Source organism: Phascolarctos cinereus, unplaced genomic scaffold (genome assembly GCF_003287225.1).
Source record: "Phascolarctos cinereus isolate Bilbo 61053 unplaced genomic scaffold, phaCin_HiC Scaffold_2;HRSCAF=192, whole genome shotgun sequence".
Taxonomy (NCBI): Eukaryota; Metazoa; Chordata; class Mammalia; order Diprotodontia; family Phascolarctidae; genus Phascolarctos; species Phascolarctos cinereus.
In genome coordinates, this window is record NW_027555625.1 from 316,777,784 (window position 1) to 316,797,183 (window position 19,400).

General features: G+C 39.3%; 1 protein-coding gene across 4 annotated transcripts in view; it reads right to left on the reverse strand.

Annotated features, from left to right (window-relative positions):
• Positions 1-206: 206 nt before the first annotated feature.
• RPRD1B (regulation of nuclear pre-mRNA domain containing 1B) overlaps positions 207-19,400 on the reverse strand; it is an 83,969-nt gene continuing 64,775 nt past the window's right edge. Inside the window, exons 7-10 of one of the 4 annotated variants that reach the window (XR_013484794.1) lie at positions 18,476-18,575; positions 5,854-5,926; positions 3,951-5,516; positions 207-2,424 (exon numbers count right to left, since the gene is read on the reverse strand). Coding sequence is in view for 3 of the 4 variants with exons in the window: in XM_020990756.2 (XP_020846415.1) it covers positions 5,441-5,516; positions 5,854-5,926; positions 18,476-18,575 (249 nt within the window). In the remaining variant the exon portion in view is untranslated. Of the gene's footprint in view, positions 5,517-5,853; positions 5,927-15,679; positions 18,576-19,400 lie in introns of those variants that run through there. The other 3 variants (XM_020990756.2, XM_020990755.2, XM_020990757.2) reach the window with 3 other exon arrangements.

Here is a 19,400-nt window from a genome sequence, read left to right on the forward strand (position 1 = left end):
GAAGTCCTGCGTGAATCCTATTCCTGCTACTTACTACCTATATGACTGTAGGTATCACCTTCCCTCTCTAGGCTTTAACTTCTGCAGTAGGAATAGGAATAAATTCTAGCCCCAAGTTCAAACTATCATACCCAGGAGAATGGATGAGACAACCAAAAAGCAGAAGGAAGGCCCAAAGTCTCTGACAGCCTAGAAACATAGACCAATGTTTTCAGGACCTTTAAAAAGCACCTAGGTCAGTATCTTTATTTTAGATGAAGTGAGGCCCAGAGAGGAAAAAGGACTAAAGATCACAGAATGCTGGAGCTGAGAGATCTTAGAAGCAGTCTAATCCAGGGGTGGGGAATCTGTGGCCTCAAGGCCCTAGGTTCCCCACCCCTTGTCTAATCCCTTCACTCTCCTTATCTTACCAAGTGGGATATGAGGCCTAGGATAGGAAGGTGACTCTTTTGAGGTCACATAATGAGTGGTAGAAGTGGGACTAGAAACTAAGTCTCCTGACTCTCAGCCAGGAGTTCTTTTTGCCCAACCATGATATTTCTTAAGGCTACTTTGCTCTTCCCAGAATGCCCCTCTTTAGAGGCCAGAGAAACCTGTCCATCACAGGAGAAAGGGCTGGGGAGTGCTGATAATGAATCCGTCAATCCACAGGACTGCTTGGTTGGATCATGTTCTTTGCTGACAGGAGGTGAAGGAGGATTGAAGCAGCAGAGGGAAGCCATCCAAATTGTTGGCACTCCAGTGATGAGGCTCCAGATAACTCTGTAATAACTTGTCCATCAATCAGGAAGAATAAGCTTTTGTAAGTGGTGGGCTAACCTAAACCCACAGGCCCCTTGCTCTTGCTCACTGTTCTTCACAGGTGGTTAACCCTTGGTCAGCTGACCTGGATGGGATCTAAGTGGTGCTGAGCTACGGGAAAGGGGTCTGACACTGCTGAGATTCACATCTATATCAGTACATGGGACGTGACTCATCTTGGCACTCTTTGCCAGGCACATGACATCACTAATAGAATTATTTAAACAGAGACATTCACTGGGATACATGAGGGCTCTCTGAAGTCTTTGGCAGGTTTTAAACTTTTAACAACTTTATATTTGTAGAGCGCTTTATGGTTTCCAAAGTGCTTTCACATTTATTAATAATAATAGCAGCTGACATCTATATAGTGCTGTTAGGTTTACAAACAAACAAAAACAACATTTATAAAGCATCCACTTTCTAAAAGATACTGTGCTAGACAAAGATAAAAGTAGCACAGTCCTTACCATCAAGGACCTTACGTTCTACAAAGCATTTTACATACTTACTCTCCTTTATCTCACACCTTAATCATGTGATAATAATAATAATGGTGATAATAGCAGCTCACTTTTCTATAGCACTCTACAGTTTACAAAGTGCTTTTGTTACCACTAGCTTGTGAGGTGGCCAATGCAAGCATTCTTCCACAGTATCAGAGGATTTCAGATCTGGAAGGAACGTCAGAAATTAATTAATTCCCAAACCCTCATTTTACAGAGGAGGAAACAGAGGCCCAGAGTGATGAGGTGACTTGCCCAAGGCCACCCAATCAGTAAGAGAGCCAGGAAGTCAAGCTCAGGCCCCCATCTTCAAACAGTCTTCTCTATATGATACTAACTGAGGCTCAAAGAAGTAATCTGCTCAGTCCCACAGCTCATAAACAGCAGAGCTAGCATTCAAATCAAGGACTTCCTGATTTCAAATCCAGAACTTTTTCAATTGTACCAGGCTTACTCCCCATCCAATTTGTATAACATAATCGTTAAGGCAGGGCAAGTTTTACCATCCTCATTTTACAGATAACAAATCCCAGACCCAAAAGAATTAAGTGACTTGCCTAAGGTGACACTGACTATTAAGTGTAAAAGATAAAGCCTCTGAGACTTGAACTCAAGTCTTCTGACTTTCAGTCCTATACATTTTCCAATATGTGGCTATCACTCATTTTAAGGAGTAAAGAAAAAGTCTGCTACTGGCATCAAAAGGCAAACTGAATGTTCTTCTTCCAAATGATATGGACTCACCAAAGGGCAGACTTTGCCCTTCCATTTGTATAACATCTGAAATAACGCACACATCTATCCCTGCTTTGTCCTAAACCATCTACTTCAAAAGTTCTTGGTAGAAAAGTTTCCTTCATTCTGACAAGCAGACATTTAAGTTTAAAAGTGTCTAAGGACATTCTGAAGACTGGACATAGTTTTCCAAAGATTACTCAGTTATCATTTCTTCCTTACAAAAAAGGCCACAAAGAATTGTTATTGCTATTTGAGAGCTGGAAAAGTTAACCCACCTGTCCTATATCATTGTTACTCCAACTACAAAGAGAGGGTAAGTGATCTGATGAAGCAGTAGCTGCAACAAGGGCACCAGCTTCTCAAAGTTGCTTGTAGGTGGCTTAGAAAAGGAGAGATACGGTAGGTGTTGGGGCTGGTGGGCCTTACACTGTGACTGTAAAGCTGAGTATGTTGATAAGAGAATGAGCAAATGACCCAAATAAGATCCCACTCTAACAGTAGCATGGCTGCAAGAGGTCAGGTTATCTGGGTGGCTTTCCCTATATGTTTACATTTATGTTTCTCTGTTTTGTGTGTTCTTCTGGTTCAAACTCATGCATTGGGTTATACTATAAGCTACTGGAGAGCTTAGGAACACTGTATACGAAGGCCCTGGCAGCAATCATGCTATGTTACAAAGTCAATAAGAGCTACATTCATGGCAACATCCAAGTCCTTCCCTATTCTTACAGGTGCACCTATGTCAGAGGTCATGGAATCCTAATATATTTAGTGAGTAGAGCTATGAAAGAGACTGACATCTATCAACTTCTGGAAGCACACTACTTTATAAGCAGATCTTACCCCTACTTACAGTACTAAATGCTATTAATTGCATTCCTGAAAAAAAAATGCTCTATTAAGTTGACTGGGTTTTCCTTAAAGAGAATGACATCATTAGAAAGTGTGGTGCAACAGAAAGAGCCCTGGATATCAAGTGACAAGACTGGTGCCCACTAAGTCACATACTTGCTATTCAACTTTGAGCCTCAATCCCTGGAGCAGGAAATAAGGTTAGGGACTGGGGGGTCAGTGGCTGCCGGCTGAGCTCCCTTCTCTTAGGAATCTTTATATTATATAAAGAGAGAACAAAACATTGAGCCTCAGTTTTCTCACCTGTAAAGTAGGGGTAATAATCTCTGTACTACCTCCCTCACAGATCTTCTCTAAGGACCTAATGAGGAAATGGATGTAAAGTGCTTTGTAACTATAACAGGCTATATCAGCGTGAGTTACTAGAGTCCAAAAGACAATTATACTCTTGACATTTAGTTTTTAATATAAATAACCACAAACACCATACTTAATCAACTTTAGGTATTATACCCGCATGGTATATAAAGCTTTCTAAAGCATATATTAAAACCAATGAAACCAAGCAGAATAAACAATACATAAAATTGTATTTAATATTATACAATATCATAATATATTTTATGCCACTTTCCCTTGCTGAGCCTCAAGTTTCCTCATCTGTAAAGTGGGCATTGTGATCTTAGACTATCTACCTCACGGGACTGTGGTGCATCAAGAGCTTTGTAAACCTTAAAGTGCTAAAGACCTATGAACTATCTTTGTCCTAGAGATGAGACTAGGGCCAGGCAAGTGGAAACATCATCTAGGATGCGACATGGGGAGGGGCACAAGGAGTGGCACTTTTCAACATATCTTTACAAATGTAGGTGTTTAATGCCAGAAAATCCATTTTCTAGGTTACTCAGGGATTGGCATTACTGTGAAAGTTTAAAAGCTTCCAAAGAATAGTCACACCCAGGGAATAGTGGGGGAGAGAGTAGCATCATTTCTGAACCCTGCCTTGGGCTTGCAAATTTCTCATCCCAGCTCTGACATCCTTATCTTTCTTACCTTGTGTGAATTATACCTGATCCGTAGAGTAAGAAGTGATTATCTTCCTTCTTCATAATTTCTGCCTGACTTTTTACAGCAACAAACCTGAAGGAGAAGGAGCACCCTCATCAGACTCAGAATTCAGAAGGGCTTCCTTGAGGAGGATTTTCACAGGCATCTCTGAGGATGGGAAGGCTTAGGGCCACTTGACAGATTTCTGAGGAACTGATCATGGATGCATTTTGCAAGTTTCCCTGTGCCACCAGTAAGCAGCAGAGATCAAACTGTTGGTTAATCTGCTGCCTTCCAAACAGAAGATCTTTTTGGCTTTGGGAAACTGCCACCTCATCAACATTAGCAAGTTTCCTCTTCCAGCCAGATATTAGGTGCGACATGCTTACGTTTGCTTTTAAAATGAGGCCACCGCTCTTGATTTTCACTGAACATTCCATTCTCTGATTCCCCCCAACAGTGGCTGCATCAGTGTCAAAAAGCCTCCAAGCTTTAGCTTGAATGATGGCCAGACGCAAAGGTCACAGCAATGACTTCAATCCTGGGACTAGAATCCAGGTCTCTTCACTTCAAGTCTAATGTATTTTTAACAATCCATCACTGACACATTTCTAATTGTCCACTACTAGCTAGCTGTGTGATCTTGGGGAAAGTCACTCTCTCTGAACCTCAGATTCCTTGTTTGTGAATGCCGGGATGGCACTAGAAGAACAGATGTCCTCAGAAGTGTTCTAAAAATAAGATCTGTCCAACAATGGAATGGGCTACCTTGGGTAAGAGCTTCCCCAACACTGAAGGTGTTCAAATGAAGGAGGAATGACCCTGTGTCAGAGATATCATAGAAATTTGGACTTGATAACTTCTTAATATGACATTCTATCACTCAGTACTTTTTGGGAGTGAGGAAATGGGCTGTTAATGAGGTTTGGGGACGGAGGTCAGTGACCCAAGGCTGAGTTCCCCAATCTGTTGAGAATCCTGACCCTGCAAAAGGGAAGAGTAGGAGCATGAGCAAATACCAGTTCAAGATGACCTGGCAGTTCATGTCTACCCTCTGGGGCCTTCTATTATACAGTAATGTCTACCCTCTGGGGCCTTCAGTTATACAGTAAGCACTCTCTATCTTTTCTACAGTGTTAGGCTAGGGTAGGAGGGAATCGGGAAAGTACCTGGAATATTTTGTAGGATTTAGAGCTTGAAGGGACCTGAGAGATCATCCAGTCAGGCCCCTTCATTTAATAGATGAGGAAACTTGAGGCCCAGGGAGGAAAAGTGACTTCTTTAAGGTCACTTGGCTAGTCAGTAGTCTTCAAAATCCAATGTTCTTTGATTTGATACAAGAACTATCTTAACGTGTGCCAAAACAAGGGATGTAGTCACATTTCTTTTTTCTAACTGCTTAATAAACTTCACCAACCCTGTTCTCAAAGCTCTCTCTGTTCCGGCATGGAGAGATAAGAAACAAACTACTGGGAATAGATTCACAGACTTACAGGTCATTCGGAATAATATCCAGATGTCTCTGGGTTCTTAGCCACTAGAGTGGCCCTGCTCTGGACAGGCCCTTTGAAGCTGAAAAGGGAAATACCAAAATGAGATTGTGGAACTGGTCGATGGGCCCCTGAGGTCTGGCAGTCCTTGGGAATGTTCCTTTTCCCCAAAAGGCCCGGACCCTCTCCCCGACAGCGATCATCATCACAAGGGCTTCACAGACTATGCCAGAGAGATAGGAAAGATTTACAGTGCACCTCCTGGGAGCCAGGGGATCTGCTTATCCAGGGTCTTCCTAAAGCCCTCACTTCAGGAAGGGTTTGACTGTAGCATTCTTCACTTTTAAACATTAACAATTTTGTTTCTATCAGACCTATCTTTAAGTACATTGCAAAGGCTGATTGAACTTCCTCCTCACAGTTGAAAGGGCTCCAGCTCCCCTCGCCAGCTGGTCTTCTTTAAGGTAGCCAATTTTTCATCTGTTTCAGGATCTGAAACAAGAACATATTGGACATTATTGGGTAAAGCAGGTAACCTAAGTTTTCACAGAATCTTAGGGTCAGAAGGACCCTCAGAGGGCCAACCTCTACTTGAACAGGAAACCCTCTACCTCCTTGACAAGGGGTCATCCAACTTCTAATTGGATACCTCCAGGAAAGAGGATGTCACTATCTTCACTATATTCCAAAGCAGCCCATTCTACTTTTTACACATCTAATTGCTTAATTCAATTAAATTCATCAGGCATTTATTAAGCACCTTTTTACTATATGCCATGAACTATGGCAGGCCCTGGGACTAGAGTGAAAAAAAACCCAAAACCATTCCCTGCCCTCAATGAGCTTACATTCTACTGGGGAGAAATACATGTAGTGAGAAGGAAATATAACAGGCATACAAAATAAATATAAGGTATCCCAAAAGCTTTGGTATAGTTTTAAACTATTAAAGCCTAAAACTCTATGGAGGTTTTTGAGACACCCTGTATAATAATTTCTGACAACTGGGAGAAATTGGAAAAAGCCTCTTTTAAAAGGCAACACTTGAGCTAAGCTTTGAGAGGAGTCAAGGGCCCCTTCCGGACACTAACTTTAGATCTACTTTTCTGAAATTTCCACTCACTGCTTGTAATTCCTCGCTCTGGGGTCAATTCCTTTTTTACCCTTTATATGCTTGAACATACTGTCATATCCACCCCACCTCCATCCCCAAATAACCTAATCTCTAGACAAAACATCTCAGTTCCTTCAAATGATACCTGTATGATATGGTCTCCAGTCTCCTTGCTATTCTAGTTTTTCTCCCCTAAGTGTCTTTATGTCCTTCCTAAAATTCAGCACCCACAAGTGAACACAGTATTCCAGATGTGGTCTGAACCAAAGATAATGGGAATATATTATCTCCTCTTCCAGACACTCTCCATTAACCCCAAGACAGTTTGGTTTTTCCCCTATTTTTTTTTTCTTCCTGTCTCATCAGACTGGTTCATATTGAGCTTGTGGTCCACTTAACTAGCTCTTTTTTAGATGAACTTGTCTAACCACATCACCTTCATCCTGTACTCAGACATTTGATATTTAATTAGAATACCTCCAAAAGCCACTTGCTGGTGCTTTTTATTGTTCCAATACCCCCAGCAATTAAAAGTTAAATGTACAAAATGGCTAGATGAAGCTTGTGTAAGAGAGACAGAACCAAGTAGTACAGAGCACCCTGAAGAAAGGTCAATAGACTGAAGCTCTGGTCCTTCTTCCACCATTTTATCTGCTGTAGAATATTGGGCAAGCTCATCACCTTTCTGAGTCTCTCAGTTTCTTCATCTGTAGGATCATAGGAGTCAGATGGAAAGGAACAGAGAAGGGAAATAATCATATTAGATGATATCTATATAGCACTTTAAGGTTGTACATTCTTTGTCTCACTTGATCCTTGCCAAAAACCCCAAGAAGTAGGTACTAAACACATTACTATCCCCATTTTAAAGACAAGAAAACTGAAAGATTAAATGACCTGCTTATGGTCACATATTGAGCGACAGAGGTGGGATTTAAACTTAGTTCTCTCCTGATTGAAGCACTCTTTCCATTACATCACACTGCTCTCTAGTCTAATACCCTCAGTTACAAATGAGAAAATTGAGGCCCAAAAAGGGAAAGACTTTCCCAAGACCACATAGGGTAATATGTAGCAGAACCAGGATTTGAAGTCAGGTTCTCTGTTTCCAAGTCCAATGTTCTTTCTAAAATAACATCTAATAAAATGGGGATGCCAACACTCTAATAGAGAACCATACATACCACCAACTAGCCCACTAAATCAAACCTACCCAGGAATCCAAAGAAATAGCAGTGGTGATTCTATGCTCTGTATTTAGAAGTAATCAGCAAACAAGAAAACATGCTCATAGCAAAGATTCAGTTTAAAAAATTAATGTTGAAAGGGAGACCAAACTTAGTTCAAATTTAATCCACTCTACTACACCTTATTCAGAAGGATACCCCAAAGGCCTTGAAAGATCATCACCCTCAAGAGGAAGATCTACTTCTGGTCAGTCCACTTCACTTTCTAAGGCAGGAAAGTAGATTCAAGTATTTTAGACTTTCAACAGAAAGGAAAAACAAAGGGTTTTATGGCTAATCTTCAGTTAACTAGAATGGCCCAACAACAATATATAATTATGTATGACCGATATGTTCCAATAAAAAACAATTTGTATAACACTTTATTTTGCTAAAAAACATTTTTACTCATATGCTCAGCTGATCCTTAAAAAAAAAATCTTATGAAGGAGGCAGAGCAGGAATTTTTCTCCTTATTTGATAGGGGTCTAAAGACAGGAAATGAATTATCCCAGGTCACACAGCAAATTAGGAATACAGCCAGGACCTGAAACCACGTTTTCCATCAGTACCACAGAGACCGAAAGCTAACTTACACAAGAGAACAAAGAGGAGTCTAACTAAAACTCAGCTGTCAAATTATAGAACCTTGAACTGTTATGTTTTCTCTTTGGGCCTTTTTAAACACCAAAGGGCTAAGGGTAAAGGCTGGACCTGGGATTTCATTGGCATGGACTAAAGAAACTCCTTCTACCGGCGTAATTAAAGGACTAAGTAACTTGTCCAGCCAGAGTCACATAGCCAAGAATATGTGAGAGTAGGGGCTTGAAACCCCATCTTCCTGGCTCCAGGTTTAGCTTTTTAATATATGACATCACAATGCCTCTTCTTTTAGCAACAAAAGTTGGGAAAAATACTTCCTTGCAAACAAATGAGCACCCACTGACTGCTCTGCATTCTTTTTCTCCCAATTAATATTTACTTTATTTCAGCCCCAATACCTTCCAGCAAGAAGTTTTTCTGAAAGAAATATATTTTGTACATCTAAACACCTGTGCTTTGGACAATATTCTATAAAATATGAAATGAGGAGCAGAAAGATCATTAACCTAAGCTGGAAGAAAGCAGGGGTTCTTAACCTAGAGTTCATCAACTTGATTTTTATTATCTCATTATAATTGATTTCTTCTGTAATCTTATTTTATGATTAATAAATTAAGGAGTCCATAGGCTTCAGACTGCCCAAAAGGTCCAGAACACAAAAAATGGTTTATGAATCCCTGCTGTGGAGATTAATCTAACCTCCCTCCAATGCAGTAAACCCCTCTACAGCATTAGGCTTAAAGAAGGCTATATAGCTGCTACTTGACTATCTTTCAGTGACAATGAGTTGTAAGGAAAGTACTTTCTAAACATTAAAGTGCTAAAGAAATAGGAGCCATCAATGTTAATAAAGAAGCACACTAAATAACTAAATAATCAGAAAATCTAGGTTCAAATCCAGGCTCTGCTGGTTACTTAACGGGTACTTATAGCTAAGTCACTTCATTTCTAAGAGCAGTCATTTCCTTATCTGTAAAATGGGGATAATATATTTGTACTAACCTACATCATGGGGGTGTATTTTGAGGAAAGAGATCTTATGATTTTTAAAGCACTAGATCAAGACCAATGAATTCCAGGGATGTTAAAGTTCTAGTCCAGCTCCTTCATCTTACAGATGGAAAAACTATAGCCCAGAGTTTAATGATATAGCTAATTAGCGGCAGAGTTGTGACAGACCCATTCTGACTTGTGTTCTATTGAATAACTGCCTTAGATATAAATGTTAATTTCATTAGCATACTAAACCAAGATCTGCCTGCCTACTTGTCAACTACCTAGTTCTTCCCTCTGGGGTCAAACAGAACATGCTTAATTCCTCTTTACCCTAATAGTCTTTCAGATATTTGAAGATGGCAATCATGCCTCGACCTACCCAGCACTCACCACATCTTCTCAACTTCAGGCTAAATCACCCTACCATCTTTAGTGCAACTTCTCTTAGGTAACTTGATGGGTACCACCTGTTGACTTAGCTCAAGGCTAAATGGATAAGGAGGCCTCAAGGAGGTTATCTGTCCTTAAAATGCCTTTCCAAGCATTTTCAAGCCAATTTCATTCTCTCCCGGTCTTGACCCATCAAAGACATGAGCTTTGGTCCACCATGAGCCCCAGGGAAACCAACCTGAAAGAGCCTATAAATCTACCTTATTTCTTAAAAGATTATTTTCTATAACACTTATTGATACAGTTACACTTTAGTAATGCGAGCTAAGGAAAGTTTTGTCAAGCCAATCAACTACATAAGCAAGACTACAGGAAGTGTGTACGTGAGGTACAGAAAACTCAAACACACTAGTAGACAACTAATGTGTTAAATAGAATTATCTTCCTTACTAAAATTGGTACCCGAGGAGGTTTGACAACAAAGTTTTCCCATTTCTCATTACTATGGAATAACCCTTCACATAGGTATAGTTTTATATTTATTAAAGCACTTGTATATCACAAATGCCTGGGCCTGCTCATGTCATGAGAAGAACAATGAACCTCTGCTCAAGAAAGCTGGGATTGGGTGCTACTTTAATATCTTCTAGATGTGACCTTTCTGCCAACCTCTCTAAGCTTTGGCATCTCCATCTGTAAAATGGGGATAATACTTTTTTAAACCTACCTCACAGAGTCGTTTCAAGGAAGCTCACAACCTGTGAGAAATCTGTTAGTTGTATTCTAAAGAAATCCCTAGTATTATTCTCATAGGAGTTTGCTAGCAGGGAATTCAGTCATCATCTGGTCTAGCTCCTTATTTTGGGGATGAGAAAACTAAAACTCTGAGGGGACAAGTGACCTGCCTGATTTTATCACCTCTTTATAAAATGAGGGGCTTAGATAAGGTGATTAGTTTCTTCCTGGTTCTCAATTCTATAAAGTCTTTGACTTTAGGGCACTGGAGTTACAACTAAATGGGTACTCCTATTATATGTGAGCACTGGATTTGGAATGTAGCCCTGGGGTCAAAGGCCAACACTGCTCACTCCTTGTGGACAAACTGCTTAGCCTTACTTGGCTTCAGTTTCCTCATCTTTAAAATGAAGAGACTGGACTAGCTAGCCTCTAAGATGATCAATGACTGTGAGACAGGGGTGGTTGTTATTCCCACCGTATAGACAAACATAAGCTCAGAGGTTAAGCAACTTTTACATGACTCTCAGTCAGACATCAGAATTTTTCTTCTGCCTCTAATCTTCCTACCAGGCTGTCTCCTTAAACATGAAACCGATAAAATTCTATTTGTCTTTAAATAATCTATAGCTTCAACTAGACAGATCTGCCTTTATTCAGGCCAAATCAGTAAGGTTTTATGACACAGGCATCCTGTACTTTAAGTAACTAGTGCTAGCAATGAAGGAACCTTGGAAATCAAAGAAACCATCTAATCAAACCCCATTATTTTATAGTTTAGGAAAGAAACTGAGGCCAAGAGAGATGAAGTGGCCTGGATCACCTGGGTCACAGAGTTAGTGATGAGTCAGAACTCAAACCCAAATCTTCTGACATCATACCCAGGGCCCTTTCTATGACTGATTCTCATTACAAAACAAATCTATTCTTTGTGGAATCAAAGAACTAAAGGAATTGGAGTTCTTGTCCTAGTGCTGCCATTTATCATGGGACTTTGGGTCACTGTAAAAGGAGAGGATTGAATAAAGTAATCTTCAAAGTCCCTTCCAGTTCTAAAATTATAATTAGTGGATCAGACCTATTCTGACACTTGGGGCTGAAAACTTTGCTAAGTCCTGATAAAAAAGTATCTTTGTAGTTCAAAGCCTCACTTTACAGCATATCCCTCTCCCTTACCCCCCAATTAAAACTGTGATTTCACTGCTATCAGAAATCTTGGTAAGAAACTTCCTCTACCAATGTGGATGCTCTGCAAATAATCTTGGTGAATTGCTTGAGGCACTGAGTAAGGTTAAGTGACTCATCTAGGGGCACATATACAGTATTTATCAGAAGTAGACCTTGAAACCAGGTTTTCCTGACCCTGATGGCTAGCTCTATTCACCATGACACACTGCAATAGGAAGGTCACAAGTGTCTTAGTTTAAGGTTTGGACAGATATATGTTCTCACTTTTAATGAGTTTTTCTTTCTTTGGGCTACATAAGGCTTTTCTTTATCCTTACCTGGCTCAATACCTAAAGTCATATGAATATTTGTGGATTCATGCATACATAGTAAAAGGGAAAAGAGTTACTCAAACAGATTTTACAAATGAGGTTTTACAAATTTCCATTTTATAAAGATAACTAAAATCTTGCATCTCTTGGAGCACCTGGTAAATAACTGTATGTGGGTTCTTGTTTCTTTTTTAATATACGTATGTATGCATTGTTGTATGTATGTCTGTATGTATTAGGAAGGATCCCAAGTGAGGTTAGATTCACAGACTTTTAGAATAGAAAAGGAACTCAGAAGGCCTACACCCAATCCTTACCTGAGAAGGAATCCTTTCTACGTCATTCCTGACCAATAGTCAACCAGTCTCTACCTACAACTCTCTAATGTTGGGAAACTCCCTACCTTTTGTGGTAGCCCATTCCATTTTGGGACAGTTTTATTAGGAAGTTATTCTTTATGGAACAGAAATCTTCCTCTCTTTAACGTCCACCTGCTGCTCCTAGTTCTATTCTTTGGGGTCAAGTAGTACAACATTAATCCCTCTTCAATTTCTCAAATGACCTGATGAAGGGCAAGTATATTATGATTTAATCCCATTTTTAAAAAAATTAAGTACTCTGAACCAGCCCCTTCATTATAGAGATGAAGAAACTGGGTAAGTCATTTCAGCTTTCTGAACTGTGTCCCCAAGCAAACTGGTGGCCGGACTGGGACTAGATCTCAAATCTCCTCTCAGTTACAATTATTTGAGAACTCAAGGAGGAAAGCCCTGTTATCCTTTTTTCTGCTTCTATAGCAAGGCACTGAACAAAGACCCTCAGATACAAAATACTAGAGTAATAACCTCATACATGGATGGAGACCTAAAACAGCTTGTATCCTGAATAAAAGTAATTAGGGAGCATTACAGAATGAAACTGAGTTTGGAGATCACACATATGCTGAATTTCAGGTCTTAATATTTCACAGCTAAGACTCATGTGAAAGGCCAGGTAACTCTTTCTTAAGTCAGAACGTAGGACCAAGGAATACTATGAGAGAAACTAACATTCAGCTTTCAGAATGCAATTCAAGAACCCACTAAGCAAAATGCAGTCCTCCCAAAATAAATTTTTAGGGCTTTTTCTTCCCCCTAAGGAACCAAAAATAGAGTAGTGGATGAAAAACTAACAGAGCAATCGTCCTAACGTAATTTTTTTTGTGTGTAGATTTTAGTGTTTAAACAGGTCATTATTACATCTATAATCTCAACATATAAATGGGTATAATTAAGCATTTAAGGGCAACAGTTTCAATACAACTATCACACTCTAGATACCAATTTAAACAGATCAATAAAAACAATTTCCCATGAGCAGACCATTCTGCTGGCATTTTTAGGATTAGGTAGAGTTGTAAAGGGTCTTGGAGATCATCTGATCCAATCTTCTCATTTTACGGGATGAAGAAAATAAGGCCCAGAGAAGTGAACTGACTTGCCTAAGGTCACCCAGATTGTGAGTAGGACTGCTAAGATTCAAACCCAGGTTGCTCTAATCTCAAACCACCATCCCTTCCGCTACACCACAGTTAATAAATAGCAAGACTCTCTCAGGAAGAAAAAAAAAACCCTCTTAACATACTCCTAATTTAAGTGTTTGCTAAACCATGAGTGAAAAGATATTTTTAATGCCAAAAGGCTATATGAAGTCTAAAGAATGAAATGAATTGGTTTTTAGGCTCAACATAAAGCTGTATGCTTCCCCCCAAACGTTATAATTTCAGGAGGTCAGTTGTAATCAGCGGTATGAAAATAATGTATTTTTAATTTAACCTGAGCCTTAGAGTGGAAGAATGATTTCTAAGTGAAGAATCCCATAGAGGTGGTAGTGGTGGTGAGAAATGAGTTGAGTCTAATGAATTACACTACGAAAGAACAAGATAGAGAACAGAAACTTGGGCTCAAGGATTCCAATAAACCACATATGGATTGCTAGTGACCAAAGGAAGAAGTATCTGGTTGTCCCCCCTCCCCCCTACTTAGAACTTACCTTTTCTGCAGATTAATTTTCTCCAGGCAAATCTATATTCTACATGGAGTCAAGGAACCATAGCGTTTAATATATAACCTCTTATTTCATATTCCTTTTGAGGGATTTCACACATACATACAAGCATACACACACTCTTACAATGGCAAAGTTTCCAAGACCATAATCCTACACTCCTCAGAATCAATGCAAGACTTTATAAACTAATGAATCATAAAATGTCAGAGCTGAAATGGACCTCAAAGAATTTCTAGTCCAAGCCCCTCAATGTACAGATGGGAAAACTGAGATCCAGAGAAGGGTAGTGATTTAACCTAACATTGTGCAGTGAGACAGTGGCTTATACTACGATGCAAAGAAAAATACAAATCCATCATAAATTCATATATTTACAGCTGGAAGGGATCTTAGAGACCATCTACTCCAACCCCCTCATTTTAAAGATGAAGAAACTAATGTCCTAAAGGGGTCCTTGCTTTCCAAGGTCCTAAATAAGTTAGTGGCAGAGCTAGGATTTCAACCTTAGTTTCCTAGTCTGCACCACACTTGGCTGCCTCTACATTTTAACAGAGCCACAGACTCTTACATGGTTCCATTTTAAGGAATGAAGATTTTAGAAACTTTTGTAACTTCAAATGCTAACTGAGCTATCAAAATAATAAATTAGTCATCTATACGCAATGAAGAAGTGAACAGTACATGAACTTTGGGACCATGCTTAGCTTAAGGCTTGTAGGAAACATTCATGTCTCAACTAAGATACTCACGTAGCAGTCATATCTTGTAGTCATCGATCTGTTGGCAATTAAAGCTCTGCTTTTCATTTCTAGACTAAACTCTGAGTCACTTAGTCACGTGGAGTTGTTTCGCTATCCACAGAACCTACCTAACCTTTGATAACTTCACAGCAAGATACCTGGTAGTGATGAAGTATAATAAACACAGAATATACAGCCTGGAGCACATTCATTTCCCTTAGCAGAAAGGCCGAGGCAATCCTAACAAAGGCCCTTCCAAAGCAATCTAGCTATTTCGAACCCACATTTTTCTGATAAGGTTTACAAAGTCACATCTAGTGATGCCAACCAAATAGGACATCACTAAAGATAAAAGCCAAGGTCAGAGTGCAAAAAGAAAACAAGAAAATATTTTTGTTGGGGGGTGGGATATGGGGAAACAATCCTAGGGCTTGCAAATTATTTTGCATCCTACTTCTTATGCCTGTACAAAGAAGTGCTGTTTACATGAGAAATCCTGAATAACCCCTACGAGACTTATTGTGGGAACAAAAGCTGGAATTAGGGTTTTAATGGGCCTCAGGCTTGCTTCTAGGTACTTGAGGGCAGGGGATGGAAGTCATTTCACTTCTCTCTGTCAGTTTCTACTTTTTCACAATGAGGCTAAACTATGGAGGTGCCTCTCTTGGGTATTGTGTGGACTGACTAATCAAGGATAATTAAGCCCTTGGAAAATAACAAAAAACACTATCTGAGTGCTAAGCATTTATGAGCCACTAACAGCTATAAAAGCTCTTCAGAGACAGGATTCAGTATAGGCATAGTCTCTATGGGTGATTACTAATCACATTCCTTAAAAACAAAAGCCAAACTCCTCTGTGGGAGGTAGGGCAGTGGAAAAAAGGCAACACATGGTCATTCAACAACACCCTCTTTATTCAAAAATATATATCTATGAGAGACATTTCAGAATATACTGCTGCCACAAAAGACAGCCTATATTTCTAAATAAAGTCCTAAATTAATATACAAATTTAAGCTTTAAAAATATTCTTTAAAAAAAAAAAGACAACCTTGGAAAAATCTGACCTCAAGAAGATTCCTTCAAGGTCCATAGAATCCCTTTGGGGGAAAAAAATCCATCAAAAAAAACCAACAACAAACAAAACCAAACAAATTTAAAAAAACCCACCACACACACATACACACACAGAAGACTTCATTTAAATTAATGAAACAAATGAATAACATGAGGGGGGTAGGGTGGGAGGAGGGTAAGCAGGGAAAGGGAAAGAAAATGAGAAAAAATGGAAAGTATTTCAATTAAAAAATAAACTTCCAACTTTCTCACAGAAAGTCTGCCCAAAGTAACAGTCTGGCTATCTCAACACTCATTTGTTTACATAACTGATAAAGGTCTTGGGTGTTTATCTTTTCCTGTAATAATCATATAGTCAGTTGCTTGGTAAAATAAAATCTGGCCATGGGCAAAAAAATCCATTGTGCTCTAAATTTTTAGCTGATCTAGCTGATCAGGGCAGAAACTAGGCCTCTTTGGGATTGCTTTGTGGCTGGTGGAGATTCTTTTTGGCAAAAGCACAGAACATATTCAAGATGTGTTTGCTTAAAAGCAAATGTCCATGTGGGGCAATCTGATATTGTTTTGCTATGACACTGCATGAAGAGGACAATATACAGTGTCAATAGCAGAGGAATCTACCTTGTAGCATTTCCGTTAAGATCAACTGCCCCCATAGCTACAGGGAGAGAAATTTAGAGTTGCAAGTTTAACAAATGTGGAAAGGAAAAGACTAAATGACAGTCTGATAGGAAGCACCAATAAGCAAGCACATGTTGCTATTCAAAATTTTAAAGTTAAAAGAATACAGATTGACAAGTTATACAGTTCAATCAAATGCCTTATATGCTTTTACTGCTCTAAAAGTCATGGGAAACTGGAAGTTTCATCCAATGAAAATGTCCCATGAGTTAGACACACAGGACATAGAAAAAGCTTTCCATTATTAAATCAACAGGATGTCTAAGTTGTGTTTCTCAAATAGCATCTTAAAGCTACAATGAGGCAGAGGTTTCCTATGCTTATCCCTCTTTTGTAATAACACTTAAGTGTCAGTATTACAATTCCTATTACATTATTAGGACAAATTGTTTTCTGCCACTTCTGATAGCCTGTTTTGGTTTTTAAAAAGTCTGCAGATTGGAATGGTTTACAATTTGCCAGCAGGATTACTTGTTACTAAAAGCAATATAAAAATTGCATCTAAACACATCAAACAGTTATAGCTATTGGCTGGCATGATAATGGAATTAAAACTTGAGTTTAACAAAACCTCACATTTTCCCCTCAAGATCAGCTATTCAGTCACATCTGATGCAAAGTTTAGCATATCTTTCTTGTGTATATATTCAGATACACACAGATACACACACATATAGGCATGGATCAATAGATTCACAAAATGCAAAGAGAGGGGTGTGTGTGGTGTGTGTGTGTGTGTGTGTGTGTGTGTGTGTGTGTGTGTGTGTGTGTGTGTGTGTGTATGTACACAGTACATGAAAAAGACTTCAAATTTAGACACTGAAATGTGTGCCCTTTGATTAAGCTAATTACCTATACAGTGGACAACCCTTTTTCTCAGACAGAACATCTCCACTTCAAAAAAAAAAAGGTAATGTACTAAAGCTATACACATCCCAGGGCCCACATTCTCAGCATACTTTGTCTTGTGAAGTCAGCTAGTCTTTATCTTTGGAACATCACTGGTGCATTTCCCCATACTGACAGGTTAAAAAAAATGAGTGTGAAATAGATTTCCAGGAACCTGTTACATCAATGTGATACAAAGGCAAAGTGCAGATAAATGCAATCAATAAAAATGGAATATGTAGGGGGTGGGGTTGAAACTGACAACTTTAACTCATGCTTATGTAACTTGTGATTCTTATTAGTCTGCTGCAATAGCATTCTTCTGAATTGGGTATGGATTTCATTGCTATTTTCAGTCTCTAATTCATTTGCAATAAGATGTGCCTAACATTTGCATACACATACTCATAGGTGTAAGAAAAGAAACTATAGATCTGATAAACTGCTCAGACCCCAGGCTGCTCTGCAGATCCCTAGTTTTTCCTTCAGGATGAGATGATGCCCTGATAAAGCTACTCTTTAAGTTCGTGAAACCCTCAGCTAACTTGGATAAAACCAATTCAGAAACAAAAGGCTGCTTTCCTAAGAAAATGATGTAGTGATGAATTTAAAAATTTTTTTTAAAAAGCCTTCCAGATGTGTACATGATTTTCATGACTTCTTGGGGCAAACAAGAGCTAAGAACTGAAAAACAATTTGAGCATGAAAATGTGAGAAAAAAAGTTTTTCTTTCAAAATGTGTCTATATAGTTTATAATCAAATTTGGCCTCCATGCCCACTCCTGCTTAATGTACACTCTCACTCTTCCCCTCAACATGAGAAACTGTACAAGCAGTAAGAGTGCACAGAGCTCTTGGGAGTCTATAGTTCCTTCCTAAATAGAGGGAGTGGTCTAGGAGGAAAGTAACCAATCACTGGAAGACAATTTCCAGTCCCTGCTAGAGTCCTCTTCTGCTGGCACAAATGGGAATCTGAGAGCAGGCCATGTGTCCTAGTCAGTTGAAAACAGGTCACCAGCAGAGGGCAGGGGGGCCAAGCCACCTGTAACATTAGGAAGCAGCGACAGGTCTGGAAGGCTCTGTATGTGTGACTTCAGCTCCTTGCGCACTTGGGTTACCCGAGCAAGCTTCTGCTTATACTCCTAAAGAAACAAAAAGAATGAATCCTGTTAATACAGATACTAGAACTGATTGCTTGACAATTCACTCAACCGTTTACTCCCATATACATGCATACTTGTTCTGTCACCCTCAAGCCCCACCACCTCTCAATCGTCCATCTACTCTCAAGAGTCAAGTACAGAGAAATCTTAATGTTCAAACACAGATAAAACCAAACTGCAGAACCATGATCTATTTCACCACCTTAGTCCCTACCCTCAGAATATCATGTCTGCATTATTACCAAATCTTCCCCTGGTGGGCTTTCTGTTCTAGCTTTTCCCTCTCTTTAATCTATCCTGAATAGGATTAGAAAACTAGTCCAGTATTTCTTTCATTCTGTCATTCTTAGGCTCAACACCCTATAACAGCTTGCCAAATAGAAGCTCATACTCCTCTGCCTAGATTCCAAGGGCCTACCCAGTATAGCTTTAACTTAAATTAAATTATTTACTCCTCTTTAGCATCCACTCTCTGCTCCCATCAGGCTGTTCTCCCATCTTCCATCTCTCCCTGCCAGGTCATACTATTTCCCTCTTTGTGTCTTTGCTGAGGCTAATTAAGACTTACCTGTTCCAGAAAGATTCTCCAATTACTTGAATTCCTAAGGATCTTTTCCTTTCTTGAATTCTACTATACTTATACATTGAACCACTCAGTACTTGATTATACGCTATTATTTGCTGCTAATTGTTTATATGTGTTAGTCTTCTCTGTCCAACCAAATAAGTTTGTTGAGGGACAGGACCTTTCACTCATACCCCCGAGAGCACCATGCATAGCACTGGGCATATCAGCAGCCCAAA